The sequence below is a fragment of the Alternaria burnsii genome (assembly GCF_013036055.1).
Source record: "Alternaria burnsii strain CBS107.38 chromosome Unknown 698, whole genome shotgun sequence".
Lineage (NCBI taxonomy): Eukaryota > Fungi > Ascomycota > Dothideomycetes > Pleosporales > Pleosporaceae > Alternaria > Alternaria burnsii.
In genome coordinates this window covers 656,475-673,023 of record NW_024066111.1, presented here as the reverse complement: position 1 = coordinate 673,023, position 16,549 = coordinate 656,475, and the positions used below count along the sequence as shown (strand labels likewise).

The window sequence follows — 16,549 nt, the reverse complement described above, 5'->3', positions numbered from 1 at the left end:
TAGCGCGACTGCCCTCACCTTCAATCCCAGACTTCAAATCCGCCACAACAGCCCCACTCGCTTCAAGTTGCATTATACAAACTGCAGCATGATCACGATCCCTGTCGTCCCTATCACCGACTCTCATGACAGTATTGATAAAGCACAAAGTTGCCCGCTCGCGCTTGCAAATTCGCATCTGCGTCTTCAACGATGAGACCCAACGGGTCTCTTGACGCTCCCATCATTTTGGATGACGATGAACCGTCTAGCTATGTACCTGGTCCCATATTACGGCGGCGGAATCGTCAGACACTTGAACAAGATGGCATTGAAGAGGTATCCCATGAACGGGAAGCTGCAGCTGAATGGAAGCTAGCTGCCGCAAAGAGACAAGCAAAACAAAGGAGTGTGAGGAACCTAGGCAACGATATGTCTGAGAGAGGTGGCAATACAAGAGATAGCAATCTTGCAAAACAAGCGAGGGAAAAGACGTCGCCTGCAGAGCCTGCCGGCGTTGCTGACCTTGTAATCAACGAAGAAGCGGCAGCATTAGGAGGGATAACGCAACACAAAGCAAGTACTAGAGACGATCAACTTCCGGCTGATACAACACAAAAGCCGATATCGCAATCTAATACGCATCACGAAGCTGTGCTCCCTCAGCGAGCCAAGCCCCCTGGGCCTGTTCAACAAACCGGTCTGGACCAACCTTTTCTTATGGAATCCTCATATTTAGCTACCCCAGTGTATCGCTCACCATACGGGCCCCAACTGCCAGTCACAAAGCTACCGGAACCAAGCGTGGTACTCTCTGGGTCTGCACAACCTCTTTCCTGGCCGTTGAACATACTGAAAGCGAGGTCAGATCGAAGCGCTACGGCACCTGCAATCGCGGAAACCAACAGACGTGTCATTGAGCTTACGTACAGCACAAATTCAGCCCTCGCTACTTCGAGTGACGCGATTGCGCCCGTTTTGAGCCATGTTGAACCTCTACCCATGGAGCCAATCAGGGATGTTGCCGATAATCACCGTGAACGGACCCTCCTCCCTAATCGCGTAAACACGGCTTCTGTGCGCGACCACGCAGGACTGGATGGCGACGACAACAATATGGCAATTCCAGTGACTGCGAAAGCACCCAGCCCGAGCGTGTCAGCAATTCTGAAACTGCCACGGAACAAAAAAGCCATCAAATCAGTGAAACGGAGGAATGATGGATTCTCCAAAGCAAGTCTCCCTGTCAGGTTACCGCATCACCTTCCGGGTAACGAGAAAGAGACGCCAGAGGTTCTCTCAGATCGTCCTGATGCAGGCTTGAGCGACACGAGACTCGCGTCGCCTCTTATAACGCATCGAAGCCAGAGCAAAGATCCACCAGGTGACATTAACATTGTCTTCGACACCGATCCTGTTCATGTTGAGCAAGAATCCATTCAACCTGAGGGACCTGAAGAACGCAACTTAATTCCAAACCCACCGACGTTACTATCTCATCAGGAAACACGGGAAGCTGTACCAGAGCGCGCCCTTAGCACTACCGTTCCGCTGTCTCGTACCGCTATCCCCACTGTGCAGCGTTCAGTTCAGGGGTATGTAGAGCCAGGCGAAGCGTCTGGAGTATTGCCGCCGGATTCAGATACTATACCGGCAAACACATCCAACGCAGCATCGTTCGAAGTAATTCAGAGTGGTAAAGCACAGCCCAAAAACACGGGGGTGCTTGGCAGACGTAGTGACGGTCAAGCAAGCACGGCTCTTCCGTTGCAGGCAAACGTGCTGACCACTACTCGCTCGGCTGTAGAAGAGTGTTTGAAGCGTCATCTCGCGGAACGACATGAAGAACACGCATACCTGGTCTCGGTCAAGATGTTACGTCAAAGGACTTTCCAAGAGCAGGAGCTTCGCGCTCGAAGCCGCAAGCAGAAGCGTCCACCAAAATCAACCTTACCACAGAGATACATACAAACCACCTCTCCTTTCCAGGACATGTCTCCGATACAGGTACCGTTCGACCGGAGCGCCAACACGAAACGTATGTTAGATATGAGTCAGGAAGTTTACGTCAAAGCCAAACCCAAAGACACAGTAACTAAATCTGGTTTGGCTGCGCCTCCAACAAAATACAAAAGCGACGCACCTATGATACCGCCCTTTAAGGAGTACGTTAGTTTGAGGAACAACATTCTCGCGGACAATGAGTCAAAGCTGCTCGCAACACCCTACTTTCAGGACGAGGACTATACCGGTCGCGAGATCTTGTTAGATACGCTTCCATATATCTACGAGATGACACATGACGAAAACGGCCCGTTGGACTTTCGCAAGGAACAGTGTCGGTTCTATAAAGACGCTATAGAAGTCTTCCTATCCGAGATAGGCATCGCGTGGAATGACATTTTGTATTGGTTGCTAGCACCAGAACGAAATATCACCAAGATCAACGATTTAGCACCTGGCAGTAAACACTTTGAAGCACATGTGCTTGAGCGATCGCGGTACGACATTGAAGAGTTCGAGCGAGATGGAGTACCAAAGAGAAACGTACTATTCAAACGGAATGACAGGAAATGGCGGGAGTTTTTGCCCCAGCTCAAAGAGCCTTCTACCAGTGCTCTGAGACTTGCGGCAACAGCTTGTGCAGCGGTTCTTCAAGAATGCGAGTTTAGCATTTGGTACCTTGCTCGACAATCGGAAGCCGTTCAGAATCACGTAGCGAAGAAGACTGCATGTGGACAAGCTGCCAGGCAATCCACTTATAAGGAGATATTGTGTAGAGTTTGCCATCAGTGAGTTTGATCGTGTGATCTTTGGAGACGCAACTCTAACATTCTTGACAGACATAATTGCTTACTCCATGGTGAAATCAGACAAGCACCCGAAGACTCCTGGAAAACGGATTCTGAGGATGAGGATCGCGCCACACAAGCGACTGACGACACCAGTCGACGAGGCTCTGAGACCAAAAGAACTCCCCGCCGCATTTCGACTTACGGCGGAGATGATACTGAAGATGAGCACGAAGAAGGCCCCTTGCCTGCACACTTTGACAACGATTCTGATATCGAGAGGGTCATCAACTACAAGTTGCCTGCAAACCCAGACGCCTTTGATACTTGTCCGAATTCCGAAATGATTGCATCTAAGGGCGCAAAACCGCCTCCCGGTAAATTCAATGCAAACTGGTGGCTACAGCAAGACATGACACAGCATTGGGAAAAGCGAAAGCCGTTCTTCCCATGTAAACACGAAGGCACTTGTGAGGATGCGAAATGCCGGTGCTTCCGGGAGGGCATCAATTGTGAGAAGACGTGCAAATGTTCGCGGACATGCAATCGACGCTTCCCTGGTTGCAGTTGCACGATAGGACCTGGAAAACGCCCATGTTTTACCATCTCGTGCCTCTGCGCCAAATTCAACCGAGAGTGCGATGCAGACCTTTGCGGCGCTTGCGGAGCGTCTGAAGTCCTCGATCCAGTGAACCGATACAACGACGACGTGATTGAACGCAACTGTTGCAATGTTGCGATCCAAAGAGGTGTTCCTCGGAAGACGTTGCTGGGCCACTCCGAAGTGCACGGTTTTGGACTCTACATGGGCGAAGACATCAAAAGCGGCGATTACATTGGCGAATATACCGGTGAAGCTATCTCGGTCAAGGAAGGCGATCGGCGAGTCACCATTTACGACTACCAGAAAACGATGTACCTGTTTCGGTTGAACTCAAGTGAGTCTTCAAAATCACACTAATTTGTATCAGATTGCTGACTCGATGGCCTAGAACAAGAAGTCGATGCCACGTATATGGGAAACAAGCTACGCTTTATCAACAATGCTGACGATAAGTACACAAATTGTAGCCCTAAGAACCTGCTCTGCAACACAGTTTTCCGCATTGCTCTCTTTGCGACCAGAGATATAAAGGCAGGCACCGAGCTCTACTTCAACTATAATTATCCCAAGGAGAAGACTGCGCAGTTCAAACAGCCGAATGCTAAGGCCGTCGCAGTCAAGCAAACCAAACAAAAAACAAAGAAGAGGCAGTCACTTACCAGCAGTCAGCCCATCGAGGATCGCTCACGTGTCCTAGCCGCCACAGCAAAGGCCAGAGAAGTTAAAGCTGCTAAGCGCGCAGCGGCCCAAGCCATGCTAGAATCCAGTGATGCGCAGGCTGCTACGAAAAGGCATTCTGGAACACTGAAAGCACGGAAGGCAGCGACCGGTGAACCTGGACGCAAGATAGCGAAGAAATCCATGCGTGAAGCACTCAGCAGGAATGACTCTACAAACACAGACACAGACACTGGCGTAGATGCGGAAGTAGAAGCAAGCGACCCCGACATCCCCGCCGTCATTGAGTCGCAGAGTACTCAGACTAGTCAGTATGTTCAGGACACTGAAGAAGACAACGACGAATATGTCTTGACTACGCAAGAGGATGACGAAGAGGAAGATGTAACTGAGCCGGCCTCTGATGATGAGCAGGCGGTTGTGCCAGAGAGGAGTGTGGCCACAAGAACTCGTCGTGGGCCTGGCAGACCACGGAAGAGGATTTCAGACTTGGCGCCGGTGGTTGTGGTGAAGGACAAGAAGACGAAAGCGAAGATGGGCGGTGCACGACCGGGTGCTGGCAGAAAGAGAAAGCGACCTATCATTATGTTGAATAATGATGATGAGTAAGACCTTTATGCCGGTGATGGGAGCACATACGGAGGTGAAAGGGTGGACGTGGTTTGAAGACCTGCTGTCATGCTTGTATCGATTGTTCTGTCGACAATACCCTAACCTGTCCCAATTCATGACGATGTCACAACTGAAGCACCAATCATTCTGGCGATGCAACAAATCGTGATGCTATGGTGAATACACTACATATCCGCTCATCACACAAACTCAGATCAAGTTTGATCGACGACTGTTTTTTGCTACTTCCTAAGCTACACCAGTGTCACGGCATATGGTGCTTCGAAATGTTTTTGCGCTTCTGCAACGTCAAAGCTACATTATGTCTTCACTGCCTACCAAAGTTTAGTCCTAGAACGTCCAGACCAGCCGTCATACCAACATCTCGGGACGCGACCCGGAGAAGTGTTAAGCCAGGCCATTGGCTTATGATAAGGTTGCCGCACGCATCGCCTGTGTACGCGGTGCGGAGAAACGATATAATGTTAAGCGTTGCGACTATTGAACGCTTGGGTAGCGGGAGGGGAGGGGTGACATCCGCGCGCGTGCCTTGATCGGATGACGACCTCAGCGTGCGTGCAATGATAAGAAGTCGTTGACAAACCTGATACTGCGTAATTTTGCATGCCTGACTGTTGAGACAAGCATTTACGGGATGGGTAACTTAGATGAGGTTTGGTTTTTGGTTTGGACGCATGATGGCATGGCTTGCAGTTCTTCCGATGGAATCGATGCGGCGAAGCATTAAGGTTTAGAGTGGGGATGGGAAACTAACTAGTGAGATGCTCAAGATGGATGTCACAGGAACGCGTGGAAAGTAAGGTGGTGTCCCGGGCGCGATGCATCTCGCAAGACTTGAGACGGAGATACGGCTGTTGAGAATATGAATTATCTCGCTCTCGTTCAGCTCGCTATTGTGAGGCGGGTAAAGACAACTGATGATCGTCACGTGAGCCTCCACCCAATCTAGCTTGAGAAGCTTAGCAGCTTACCCTGTTCTGGCTGCACCACAAACCGTATGGAACCTCAACCGATATCGTCATAAAGGAATCATGTTTCCCTCATCTACCAAAGACTCTCCAGCAGAGTCATTGCTTTTTACCCATTAGCCTCGATGCCCATTTGAAGCCGAACCTGGAAAATACCCGTGATGCGCCAAGCTGACGCGAGACCAAACCCACCTGCTACATTTAGCCTCTTAGCTCCGCAGTTAGCTCCACCCACTTGCTCACTAGAGGGACACAAAGCGACGGTTTGGTCTCGGCCAATCCTCGCGTCCGCGCCGCAATGTCAAGCTGCGTGCGGCAGGCAGTTCGGCGCGTGTTCCTTTGCCCTCTTAGGGGGAGGCTGTAGGAGGATAGGAGATGTCGCTCGACTCTGTTGTATTCGATAGTCTCTGGACAAAGAAGTAAGACAAAGGAGACAATCAATCTCCGGCGTCGCGCATGCCGCAACGAGGTCTGGATCCACCAGTCTGATTGGATACTGATGTCATATGCGCCTGGAGCGTGCACGACTTTCACATGCCAGAGACCGTCAGTGAGTGTCGTGCGGTGCAGCAACACGGACAACGGCCCCACTGTGTGAATGGGCGCAAATGATGGCGCGCTTCACTTGCCCTTCAGCTTGCGTAACAAAGCTTGGAAACGTGGGAACCCGCTCCAAACCTCACCTTGTCATTTTTAGGCGTCTAGACTGTCCTTTCGCTTCTTGCTTAAACATTCGGAAAAATTAACTCGACGGATTTGCTGTTGAAATTGGGAAGTCGCTTTAGACAGTACTATTGCCGATATCCGCAACACGCATGCAGCTGGATCTGTTCATCATTCATCCAGTCTTACTCCTCAGTCTCACCTGACGTCTTCCGACTCCGCTTTCCAACACCACGCCCATCCACCATCTGGGCACGCTACTAGCACATCACCACACCTATTTTTCGATCAACCTCTCGGTCTTATCTCACGTCTTACACATCTTCTCGGCGAAATGGATTGCATAGAGGCCATGGGCGCGCGACGAGCCATGTCGCTCATGTTCACCGTCCCGGAGCGTTTCGTAGGCTTCGCGCACATGGACCAGAAGACCTTCTTTGAACTCTCAGACTGGATCCTGGCAAACGTCGCATCACAAATTACTCCGGACATAAGTGTGGAAGAATCGCTCTTCGTCTTCTTGGATATCGTGGCGCAAGGGAACAGCTTCAGTACTGTGGCGTATGGATGGGATCATGACTTGGAGCTTACACAAGGGTATGTCATTCGACAAACACTGCTTGCGTTGAATTGGAGGAGGAACTGACTATCGCGGGTGTAGCATATTCCTAAACGTCCTTAACGCTCTCACAATCCTGCGCGAGAGTAGGGAAATCGCCGATACGTGCCCGCCCTTTACACAAACCCGTAAGCGATGGGAAGTTGCTCGCAAATGGAACCAGAAACGATCTCGCATGGGCGCCAGTGGTGGCGTTGTCCGGATAGGCTACGACGAAATGTGCCGAGATGGTCTTGAGGTTGACCAAGAGTGCCTGAAAGAAGCCCTGATGGCGCTGAACAATTTCATCCATGAGAACGCGGACCACGACGAATCATGATTGCGTGCGCAATTCTGCCATTTCCTTTGTTTCTTTGCATCTGCTCCGGTGTTGATTTGGCGTTTGGGTAACGACTAGGGTAACGCATTGCACCGGTTGGGAAGGTTGAGCTTGGTGTTGACACGATCTTCTCTCGTTCTTGTTTCGTATGTACACATGTACTCTCTTTTGCAGATCAAATCGATCCCCGCTGGCCGTATGACGCCGCTGCATTCGCCTTCAGATGTCTCGCGGATATGTCGTGACGTCTTCGATATCGTCTGCTCAGGCCAGGGCTACAGCTTCCACCGTACCTTTACCCAACACGCTCAGCCTGCCCCTCTTGATTCCTAGTGCGTCTTCAATCCTCGAATCGGGTTCTCCCTTGGCCTGTCTCATCATCGCCAATGTTATGACACCAGCATCCACATATGTTCTCCCTTGGAAATCTCTCCTACCCACGTCTCGCAACTCGTCTTCCGCCTGATCTGCTATCTTTTGTCTTGCCTCTAGTACTCGCAGTACAGGGTTGTTGCGCGGGTCTGGGAACGCGGACTGTGGTAGCGATTGCATCATGGTATCCGAGGGCAAGTTGGGCGAGGTGTTACGACGAGGATCGAATTGCGATTGAGAGGAAGGCGAGTAATGTGGGTTCGGTTGCACAGCACCGAGACTGCTCAATCGAGATGCGAAGGCAGGATCGCGCGCATCTTGCAAGACAGCTGGAATTAAAATTAGTACTGCGTCGCCAATTCTCTTAAGACTGCAATATTACATACCTTCCGTCTTCTCTCCTGTAGCCTGCATCTCGGGATGTACAGTCGGTCCCCTTGTAGGAGCCTGTGCAGGTGCGGAAGGCGCGGGAGCCCTTTGTGTAGTACTTGTAGGAGCCCTGGTAGGGTATTGGCGTGCGGCAGAGCCAGCAGCCTTTGCGCCTTTAGAAGCCGAAGAGCCCATTATCGTTATTGAGGGGTATGCTGAATGTGGGGTTGTTGCAGAATGTTGAGATGCGTGGTGATAACGGGGGGAAAGATAAGATGCACGTATGGGACTTTGTGAAGCTCGGACCAACTTGATGATGTCGTGAAGATCTCCCGCGTCATGAAGGGGTTTACTACTTTGGGTGATGCTTGCGAAGTATTCAACGAATCGTAATTTTATTTCAGCGACATCGTCCCATGATAGTCTCAGGCAACAACGCTATACGCTTAAAGGAGCTTTTCGTCTGCGCGGTAGTGCCCTGCGACCAAGAAAGCCAACTCCAACGCCTGCTTCTCGTTCAACCTAGGGTCGCAGTATGTTGTGTAGTTCAAACTCAGATCCTCATCCACCAAACCTTCACTTCCTCCAGTGCACTCCGTAACGGCATCGCCAGTGAGTTCTAGGTGCATGCCGCCAAGGAAGGAGCCGTGTTCCTTGTGGATCTTGAGTGCTGATGAAAGCTCAGAGAAGATGCTGTTGAAAGAGCGGGTCTTGATGCCAGTAGGCGTGCTGCGTGTGTTGCTATTGATATGTTAGCGAGTGAAGCTTGACATATTGAAGGTCGACTTACCCATGCATAGGGTCGCACTGCCACACTACAACGTGTCCACTGCTCTTGACAGCTTCAATGTGCGCGCCAAGCATAGACTCAACCTTGTCCGCGCCATAACGCGTAATCAACGTAATCTTGCCAACCTCTTTGTTTGGATTGACAATGTCAAGCAGCTCGACCAACTCATCGTTCTTCATCGATGGTCCAACTTTGATACCAATGGGGTTCTCGATACCACGGAAGTACTCCACATGGCCTCCATCGATCTGGCGAGTTCTGTCTCCAATCCAGATAAAATGAGCAGAGGTGTTATACCAACCCTTGCCGTCGTTTGATGGCTGCGAAGGCTTGTAACCAGCGGGATGCTTGAGCCTCCTTGTCAAGCTTTGTTCATACTCTAGCACAAGACCTTCGTGGCTGGTGAAGAGGTCGACTGTTTGTAGTTGACCGGATGTATCCGCACCGATAGTTTTCATGAACCGTAGTGAGTCAGAGATGCTGTTTACAATTTTCGTGTACTTTGACTGCAACTCTTCGTCCCGAACATGACCAAGTTCCCAGTCCAGAGGGTTATGCAAGTCAGCGATGCCACTTGCCAGCTGTCCACGAATGTAGTTTAGGGTCGTTGCAGAGTGGAAGTAAGCGCTGACCAACCTCTCGGGGTCAACTCTTCGGGAATCAGGATCATATCCGTTAAGAATATCGCCACGGAAGCTGGGAACCTCCTTGCCGTTCAGCATCTCAGTTGGGCTTGACCTTGGCTTAGCATACTGTCCGGCTATGCGACCAATGCGGATGACAGGCTTATTCGAACCCCATATCAGAACCAAACTCATCTGCAACAAAAGCTTGATCTTTGCATCGATTGGGTTGTCTGCACAGTAAGAAAACAATTCGGCGCAGTCACCTCCTTGCAGCAAAAACGACTTTCCAAGTGCAGCATCGCGGAGACTAGCCTTGAGTCTGGCAATTTCTGTTGGGGTGACGATTGGCGGAAGACTTGATAGCTTGGTCAAGGCAGAAGACACTGCTGCTTGGTCTTCGTAGGTAACGACTTGCTTAATGGGTTTCGACCTCCAAGCTATACTTGTTAGTACATCGACCTTAGTATCCACGGTGCTTTCTTACAGGCCGGCGACCATGCTTCGGATTCGCCGTTTGCCTCAGCTTCTTGGTTTGGCCTTTTAGGCAGTTGCGTTGAGTTTGCGCTCATGGTGGGTTGAGATGACTGCGATTGTGGTTGGCCGCTGGCTGCTGCCATGAACTGGGAGACGTAGTCGGTCAATTTTGCGTGTCCTTCGCTGTCCATAGTGTGATGCTTTCTCAGGTGATACACAGTTTTGGTGACTAAGTCAAGGTTGTCTAGGCGCGACACAAAAGACTAGCTTCGAGTCACTTGTTAATATGGCAATGCGGCAAGGATTCGCCTGCATGGAGACGTGAACAAAGGGCAGAGGCACATGACTCAAGGGACAAAATCTGCAACGAAAAGCGGACTGCGCGCGCAATACACAATGACGTAACGAGGCCGACTTACCTCGAATATGCTGATAGACGTAAAGCGCCTACTCGACCGCTCTCGTGCTAGTTTTCTTTTGCAACATTATGTTCCGTGTTCGGGGTGTGTGTGCGCCCGTAGTGTAGGATGCATAAATTAGAAATAACAGCCAATAATGGCCGCTCTTTTTTTCCATTGGCTACATTTCCATAATCCTTAGCTACCCCACATCCCGCAGCTCTCCAATCCACAATCGTCATTCCATCTATCTCTACCAACTGTGTAAGCCCTTAGGCCGCCACCTATTCTTTCAAGTCTCCAAATTCATACCGCGTTACTACCAAGATCTAAGATGGCAGAGCCCCAACCTTCCGATGTTCAGGAAGGCGCTGCCGACCCTCACGCACCAACCAGTACAGCTGAAGACCGCAAAGCCGCCGCCGCCCTCTCAACTCTCGATGCGCCACAAGAAGGCGATAACGGCCCGAAGAAGGAAGTCGATGGAAAGGCACTAGACAAAGCGATGAAAGGGTTGAATGTCAAGGACAAGAAAGAAGGCGACAAGAAGAATGTCAAAATTGAGGCCGCGGATGTTACCCTACTGGTAAGTCGAGCTTGTGAAAGATGGATAGAAAGAATGACAAGCAATTGACATGACTGACGTTTGTATGAACAGGTTAACGAGCTCGAAGTTACAAAGCCAAAGGCGACGGAGCTGTTGCGCGCGCATGATGGCAACGCGGTGAAGGCTATGAGCGCATTTGTCACGGCAGCGCCTTGAGCGAGTACGTGAGAAATATGACCGCGACTATACCCCGGAAAACCTTTCATATCTGCAAATGCGCATAGAGAGATGTTTGCGTATACATCTGAGTGTGAGACAAGAGTCGGAGGGATCCACACACGCTTCGTGGTTACAGTATGCAGGTGGACGATGAGCAAAGATTACCAATATACGGAATGAATTGCGACATGAAGGGGAATCGGTGCAATGGTATCTCGGGTCAATAGCGCTCTAGAACAAGAATAAACGGGGCATTGGCCACAGAACAATGGCAAAAGTCACATAGCGCTGACAAGACAACGTTAGATTGGAGAAAAGAGATCGATCAACTAAGAAGTGGATTATGCGTACAGACCAAGATTCTCCTTGGCGATAATACCCCAAAAGTCAACCACAAATTCTCCCCCTTCTTGCAACAGGGGTGCAAACGCTTTGTGCTTCCCAATGATCGACACTTCGCAGGCTATGTACTCAACCACCAACTTTCTGAGATCTTCAATAGTCCCGTTGGACTTCCTATCTTCTCCATGATCGTACGCATATCTAGCCAATTCGACGACGTCGCCTACTCGTCGATCGTAAAGCTTGAATTTGAGGAGTGTTTGATGGAGTTTGTGCAGAGCCAGACGCTTGAGAGGGTCTATGAGGCGCATGCAAGCGAAAGTATAGAGACGTACGTGTGCCAGAAAGACGGGCGTGAAATCCTGTTCATGCTCGGTATTCTCTTTGGGTATGCAATCAGCAAATGCTTTTGTTTTTGGCTCATTTGACGTAAGGTATTCCTCCGCGTTGAACCTTCTGCGCAAATTGAGAGACTTCTTCGACTTCTTCCTCTTCGGTGCGTAAGCGTGTCCAAACACTGAAACCATTCTGATAACAGTAGGATAATCCCACTGATCGTCTGAGTTGTCTTCCGGTTCCTCTGGCGGTGGCGGCGGTGGCTCCTCTACCTCTACTGGACCTGTTGTTGACACATCTGTATCTGGTTCATCTATTGATGATTCAACGTCCAAAGCCCACTTTGGCACGGTATAGTCGTAGCGGTACGCATATTCAACGTATCGAGCAAAATCACATGGGTCCATATCGGGGTACTCAACGGATCCCTCTTGTGACTGCGCCATGCCATTGTTGACGAGCGCATGAAAATGCCATGAGGTTGCGGCAATGGCTTGAGAATGAACCACAAACGCCTTCTTTTCTTTCCCGACATAGAATGTGAACAGTTTTGATTGGACGAGTCTACACGCTATCAGTTACATGGTCAGTATGCTAGTGTTGCATACGCACTCCTCAAAGGAACATGCAGTTGATGGCTCGCCCATTGTTGATACGTTTGGTCAACTCTGTAACACCTATTGAACTCGCCATGATATATGATGATCAGGACTTTAAGCGCTTGATGTGGGGTCGTACAACGCATACTTACACAGGCGATATGCGCGTGGTGTAGTACAAGGTGATCCTGCTGCGTGTGACGTCCAGACACGTCTTCCAGATGTGCAGCTGTCTGCACTGTGCCGCAAACGTCAAACAGATACTGTCACACATAGCACAAGCCGATAGTCATTGGCCGATCTTGTTCAAACGAAAGACAGCAGGACAAGTGCGGCTGGTAATACAGTAGTCGATAGATAATTTTAGCTCAATCGTCCTGAAGGTCTCCGAGACAGGTGATCGATCGAGCGGAGGCCGAACGAGCAGCTCGCGAGGCAGGTGACAAGGATGCGAGCACTAAAATCACAAGATTGCCTGCGGTCGGTGATTATAAGGGAGAGCCATCGTCAGAGGTCAGCAAAGATCTTCAGGACTTGGTTTGAGTCACAGTATTGTAAAATAGCTTTGGCGTAACCATCAGTATTCCATTGGTAACATTATGCATCTCCATGTTTTCCACCCCAATAAAGTCATGCCTCTAGCGACAGCTAGAAAGATAGATAAGACGCTTATTTCAGCTTCAAGACTCATCATCAGTGGAAAATGTTTCGCCAGGAGCTCCTAGCCAAGCGTCCTCCAGCGTCTGTATACATATCGTTTCAAATTCAATGCCACGCGCAACCCGACCATTGAATGCGTCAATAAACACCAGATTTTCTTCGGCACAGGGCCAGGAATGCTCGTGTGTAGCCCCAGCCCACATCCAGAAACCATCTGCGCAGACTATGTGAATCTCTTCCATACTAGCAAACTTCATGAGTTCAGTTGATTCAGTATAGTAGAAGTATTCGTCTGAATTCTCTCGTTCAAACTTAAGACGCTTGATTGCTGATGCGATCGATTCGTAATTGCAGAACCTAGATGCCCCAATATCCACCATATCAATGTTGAGATCTAACCAGACATAGCGCTGCTCCATGTCAGGAGAGCCTACTTCCTTGGGTCCTTCTTCTCCCCGCCGCTCATCGGGTGTGAAGAATTTCTTTATGGCGATCTCAGCCTCGTTGTTGACTTTGGATTTCCTTGTTGCAGGAGTGACCTCAAAGAAAACTCGCTCGTAAAGTCCAAGGTTTCGCGCTTCCCGGCAGGAGTGTAGTATGGCTGGTATTGGCGTAGACGAGATCAGCTGGCCATAGCGTTGAGACCCCTTTCGAACACGCCGGACATCGACGGTGCGCGGTTCGACGGTATCCTTCCAGATCTGCTCTCGCAGCTCCAGAGGAAGCCGCGGGAATGGATGGAACGTGGCCATGGTGTGGGATAGCGGCCGAGGTAGTTGAAGAGTAGCTCTAGCCCAGTTTTGTCCTGCAGGCCTCCCCTCATAGTGATTGCGACAGCAGATCGGAACGGCATTCCGATGAAGATACAAGACTGCACATCGCCGCAGATGCTCAAGCAAGCTGCATTACTTTGTATGCACGTTGGAAGTTTGTGGGGACAGCGGTAGTAGTGTACACATGAACCCCAAGAATGACCATCACTACAGGGATCTGCTTAAAGTGCGATGAGACCCATAAGTGTAAGCGAGCAATGAGCTTCTAGGGCAACCGCAACCGCGTCCCTCTGCCGTTGCTTTTGCCATTGCAAAACAGGGTTCCACTACGCTGCGTCATTCGTGATCCTAGTGATATGACCGCGCGGGACGTTGCACAAGGGCTCCCATGCTTGCTGCCGACCATCTCGACGAATCGTGTCGTGCGATCTGTAATGATGTGCACCACGTACGTCACCGATCCGTGGATATGGTAGATGCTCCATACCTCGCTACTCGTCGTTCAAATCGACATAACGGAAGCCAGATACACTAACGGCCATTTACCAACTGTCCATCTATCCTGTTTCCTTGCTGGCGCTACTAGCGCATACAACTTGTCAACACGGCGCCTCAAGTCCCCTCTCGTCGCGCTCTCGCTGGCATTGCACTTATCTCTGTGCTGTCGGCTGTTGAGAAGCAGCGTAAGAAGAAGGGAAAAGATAAAGAAGAAGAGTACAATTTCGACGCGACCGAAGATATGTCTGGTGAATTGCAGACTATACCCGCGCGCCATGGCGTTGCAACATTTGTGCCCAGAGGCAGGACAATCAAGGTCATCAACACATATGGCAAGCAAGTGGTAAGTATGTGGGCGTTTACCCTGGGCCCACCACCTGAGGAGGGAGATGACGAAGAGGGTGAAGGAAAGGAACTGGATGATGAACAAGTCAAGAAAGAGACAGAGCAAATGAAGAAGGCTCTGGAGGAGGAGGAGGAGGAGGGTGAAAAAGGTGAAGAGGCGGCCAAAGACAAAGAAGGCGAGTCAAACGAACCGGAAGAGCCGAAGAAAGATGTAGAGGACGATTCGGAGGAGCAGAAGAAGGATGCGGGTAGCAGTGGCAAGGAAACTCAATCTACTGAAGACGCAGTCGAAAGTCCAAAAGAAGAAGCTGCTGAAGACCCGCCCGAACAAGCTCCTGATACACCTGACAACGAGAAGACAACCGAGAGCACAGCGTCATCATCGAAGCAGCCCAATAAGCGCACTTGGGCGTCGTATCTCCCTTCGATCCCATACCGCAACAAGGGCGGAGCGAACAAGCAGGGAGCAGAGCAGAAGCCTAGTCCTGAGCAGGAGAAGAAACAGAACGAGGAGAATACCAAGAAGTGGTCGTCATACCTACCTACTGGAAAGAGTTTCTCTAGCTATGTGCCGAATGTCGAAGTACCCGACAAGAACACTGTCGTGAGCGCGTTCAAGTCAAGCCATTACCGCGATCCGAACAAGAGCTATGCGGAACAGCTCTACGACTTCTCGAAGACGCCTGTAGGCGCTGGAACCATCGCTGGTAAGTTTTGGATTTTGTGATCTGCATCGTAGGAATGGATGGTAACGTTAGGCAGCTGCGACTGGTTCAGGCTACGCATCCTCGGCCTATGCCGTATACTCTGCATACGCTTCGACACATCCCTCGAACTCTTCGCAACCTCCAATGGAGTACCTCTCCCTTCCCCACACGCGCGCTTCCTCGCACAAATTAGCGCCAGAAGTCGATGACGAGCTCCTGACCAACCTGCGCAACCCGATCGTTACCCTTATCGAAGACACATCGCCCGGTGGACATGACACACTGACGGCGGCGTGTGACGCGAACCAGTACGCTTCATTAGGTGTTGACAAGCCAGCTGAACATGGTAGCTGTGCCGAGAACCTCGTCCTCGCGCTTAAGGAAATCAACGAGACGGCGGGACTGAAGGGTCCAAAAGCAGTTGGCGCAGACATCTCAGTCAACATCGCACCCACGCCTCTTCATCTCTTCATGAATGCGCCTCTGCAATCCGAGGGTAGTGACCAAACCGACGGTGCGGGCACAAAGGGCGTGACGCTTAGAGTCGATGAGCCCAAAGGCAAAAAGCGATGCTTCGTTCGGTTCCGTGCCGAGCGGGATGTAGTCATTGTATTCAGCGCCTGCCCTATGGATGTAGGAAAGCAGAATGGAGGACGGTGCATGGCAGCCAACTTCATGGTCGAAGACGTACAAGAAGGCGAGGATCTCGCATCATCTATCGCATCTGGCAAAGCGAAGAAAGCACCGAAGAAGCTGAACGAGAAGGACAAGGCGAACAAGACGAAGCAAGAAGCTAAGAAGGCAGATCAAGAAGACAAGAAAGACGACGCAACAGAGAAGGAATCACCAAAGAAGCCTGAGCTGAAGAAGACAGAGTCGGCGAAACAAACACCCAAAAAGGATGAAGATCCAGCAGACAAGAAACCAGCGTCTAGCCAACAAGAATCATCCGCACCACAGAAGGAAGAGAAGCCAAGCGGCTCGACGACGTCCGAAGAGCCGAAGCCGAAGAAGAAGCCTAAGAAGCTTCAGGTGCGTAGCCAAGGTGCTTCCACGCCAGCACAGTCCTCGTAAAGCTAGTTGAAATACGTAATGTGTTACAGCCCAATGGGTTGCTTGGATATTTATGCTTAGAACATGTATGATAGTTTTGGTCACTTGCGGTACAAGTTTGTAGCAGAGTAATGTTTATCGTACACCTCGGTCTTGTTATGTGCACCTTTACGATGAGGTTCGTGA

The 16,549-nt window shown here is 50.5% G+C and overlaps 7 protein-coding genes across 7 annotated transcripts; 4 read left to right on the top strand and 3 right to left on the bottom strand.

Annotated features, from left to right (window-relative positions):
- Window positions 1-192: 192 nt before the first annotated feature.
- On the top strand, window positions 193-4,662 carry GT037_004385 (uncharacterized protein; the record flags this gene model as incomplete). Its single annotated transcript, XM_038929432.1, has 3 exons — window positions 193-2,771; window positions 2,823-3,709; window positions 3,764-4,662. 3 exons carry the CDS (start codon window positions 193-195, stop codon window positions 4,660-4,662), a joined length of 4,365 nt encoding a protein of 1,454 aa, XP_038787704.1.
- A 1,989-nt stretch (window positions 4,663-6,651) lies between these two features.
- Window positions 6,652-7,255, top strand: GT037_004384 (uncharacterized protein; the record flags this gene model as incomplete). Its single annotated transcript, XM_038929431.1, has 2 exons — window positions 6,652-6,914; window positions 6,979-7,255. The coding sequence occupies 2 exons, from the start codon at window positions 6,652-6,654 to the stop codon at window positions 7,253-7,255; spliced, it is 540 nt and encodes a 179-aa protein (XP_038787703.1).
- Window positions 7,256-7,519: 264 nt separating this feature from the next.
- On the bottom strand, window positions 7,520-10,077 carry GT037_004383 (uncharacterized protein; the record flags this gene model as incomplete). The annotated part of the gene is made up of 5 exons (XM_038929430.1): window positions 7,520-7,956; window positions 8,014-8,126; window positions 8,501-8,737; window positions 8,787-9,849; window positions 9,897-10,077. 5 exons carry the CDS (start codon window positions 10,075-10,077, stop codon window positions 7,520-7,522), a joined length of 2,031 nt encoding a protein of 676 aa, XP_038787702.1.
- A 541-nt stretch (window positions 10,078-10,618) lies between these two features.
- On the top strand, window positions 10,619-11,047 carry GT037_004382 (uncharacterized protein; the record flags this gene model as incomplete). Its single annotated transcript, XM_038929429.1, has 2 exons — window positions 10,619-10,870; window positions 10,943-11,047. The coding sequence occupies 2 exons, from the start codon at window positions 10,619-10,621 to the stop codon at window positions 11,045-11,047; spliced, it is 357 nt and encodes a 118-aa protein (XP_038787701.1).
- Window positions 11,048-11,391: 344 nt separating this feature from the next.
- Window positions 11,392-12,375, bottom strand: GT037_004381 (uncharacterized protein; the record flags this gene model as incomplete). The annotated part of the gene is made up of 2 exons (XM_038929428.1): window positions 11,392-12,292; window positions 12,341-12,375. The coding sequence occupies 2 exons, from the start codon at window positions 12,373-12,375 to the stop codon at window positions 11,392-11,394; spliced, it is 936 nt and encodes a 311-aa protein (XP_038787700.1).
- A 632-nt stretch (window positions 12,376-13,007) lies between these two features.
- On the bottom strand, window positions 13,008-13,739 carry GT037_004380 (uncharacterized protein; the record flags this gene model as incomplete). Its single annotated transcript, XM_038929427.1, has 1 exon — window positions 13,008-13,739. The coding sequence occupies one exon, from the start codon at window positions 13,737-13,739 to the stop codon at window positions 13,008-13,010; it is 732 nt and encodes a 243-aa protein (XP_038787699.1).
- A 409-nt stretch (window positions 13,740-14,148) lies between these two features.
- GT037_004379 (uncharacterized protein) lies at window positions 14,149-16,384 on the top strand (the record flags this gene model as incomplete). The annotated part of the gene is made up of 3 exons (XM_038929426.1): window positions 14,149-14,208; window positions 14,347-15,310; window positions 15,366-16,384. The coding sequence occupies 3 exons, from the start codon at window positions 14,149-14,151 to the stop codon at window positions 16,382-16,384; spliced, it is 2,043 nt and encodes a 680-aa protein (XP_038787698.1).
- Between the last annotated feature and the right edge of the window lie 165 nt (window positions 16,385-16,549).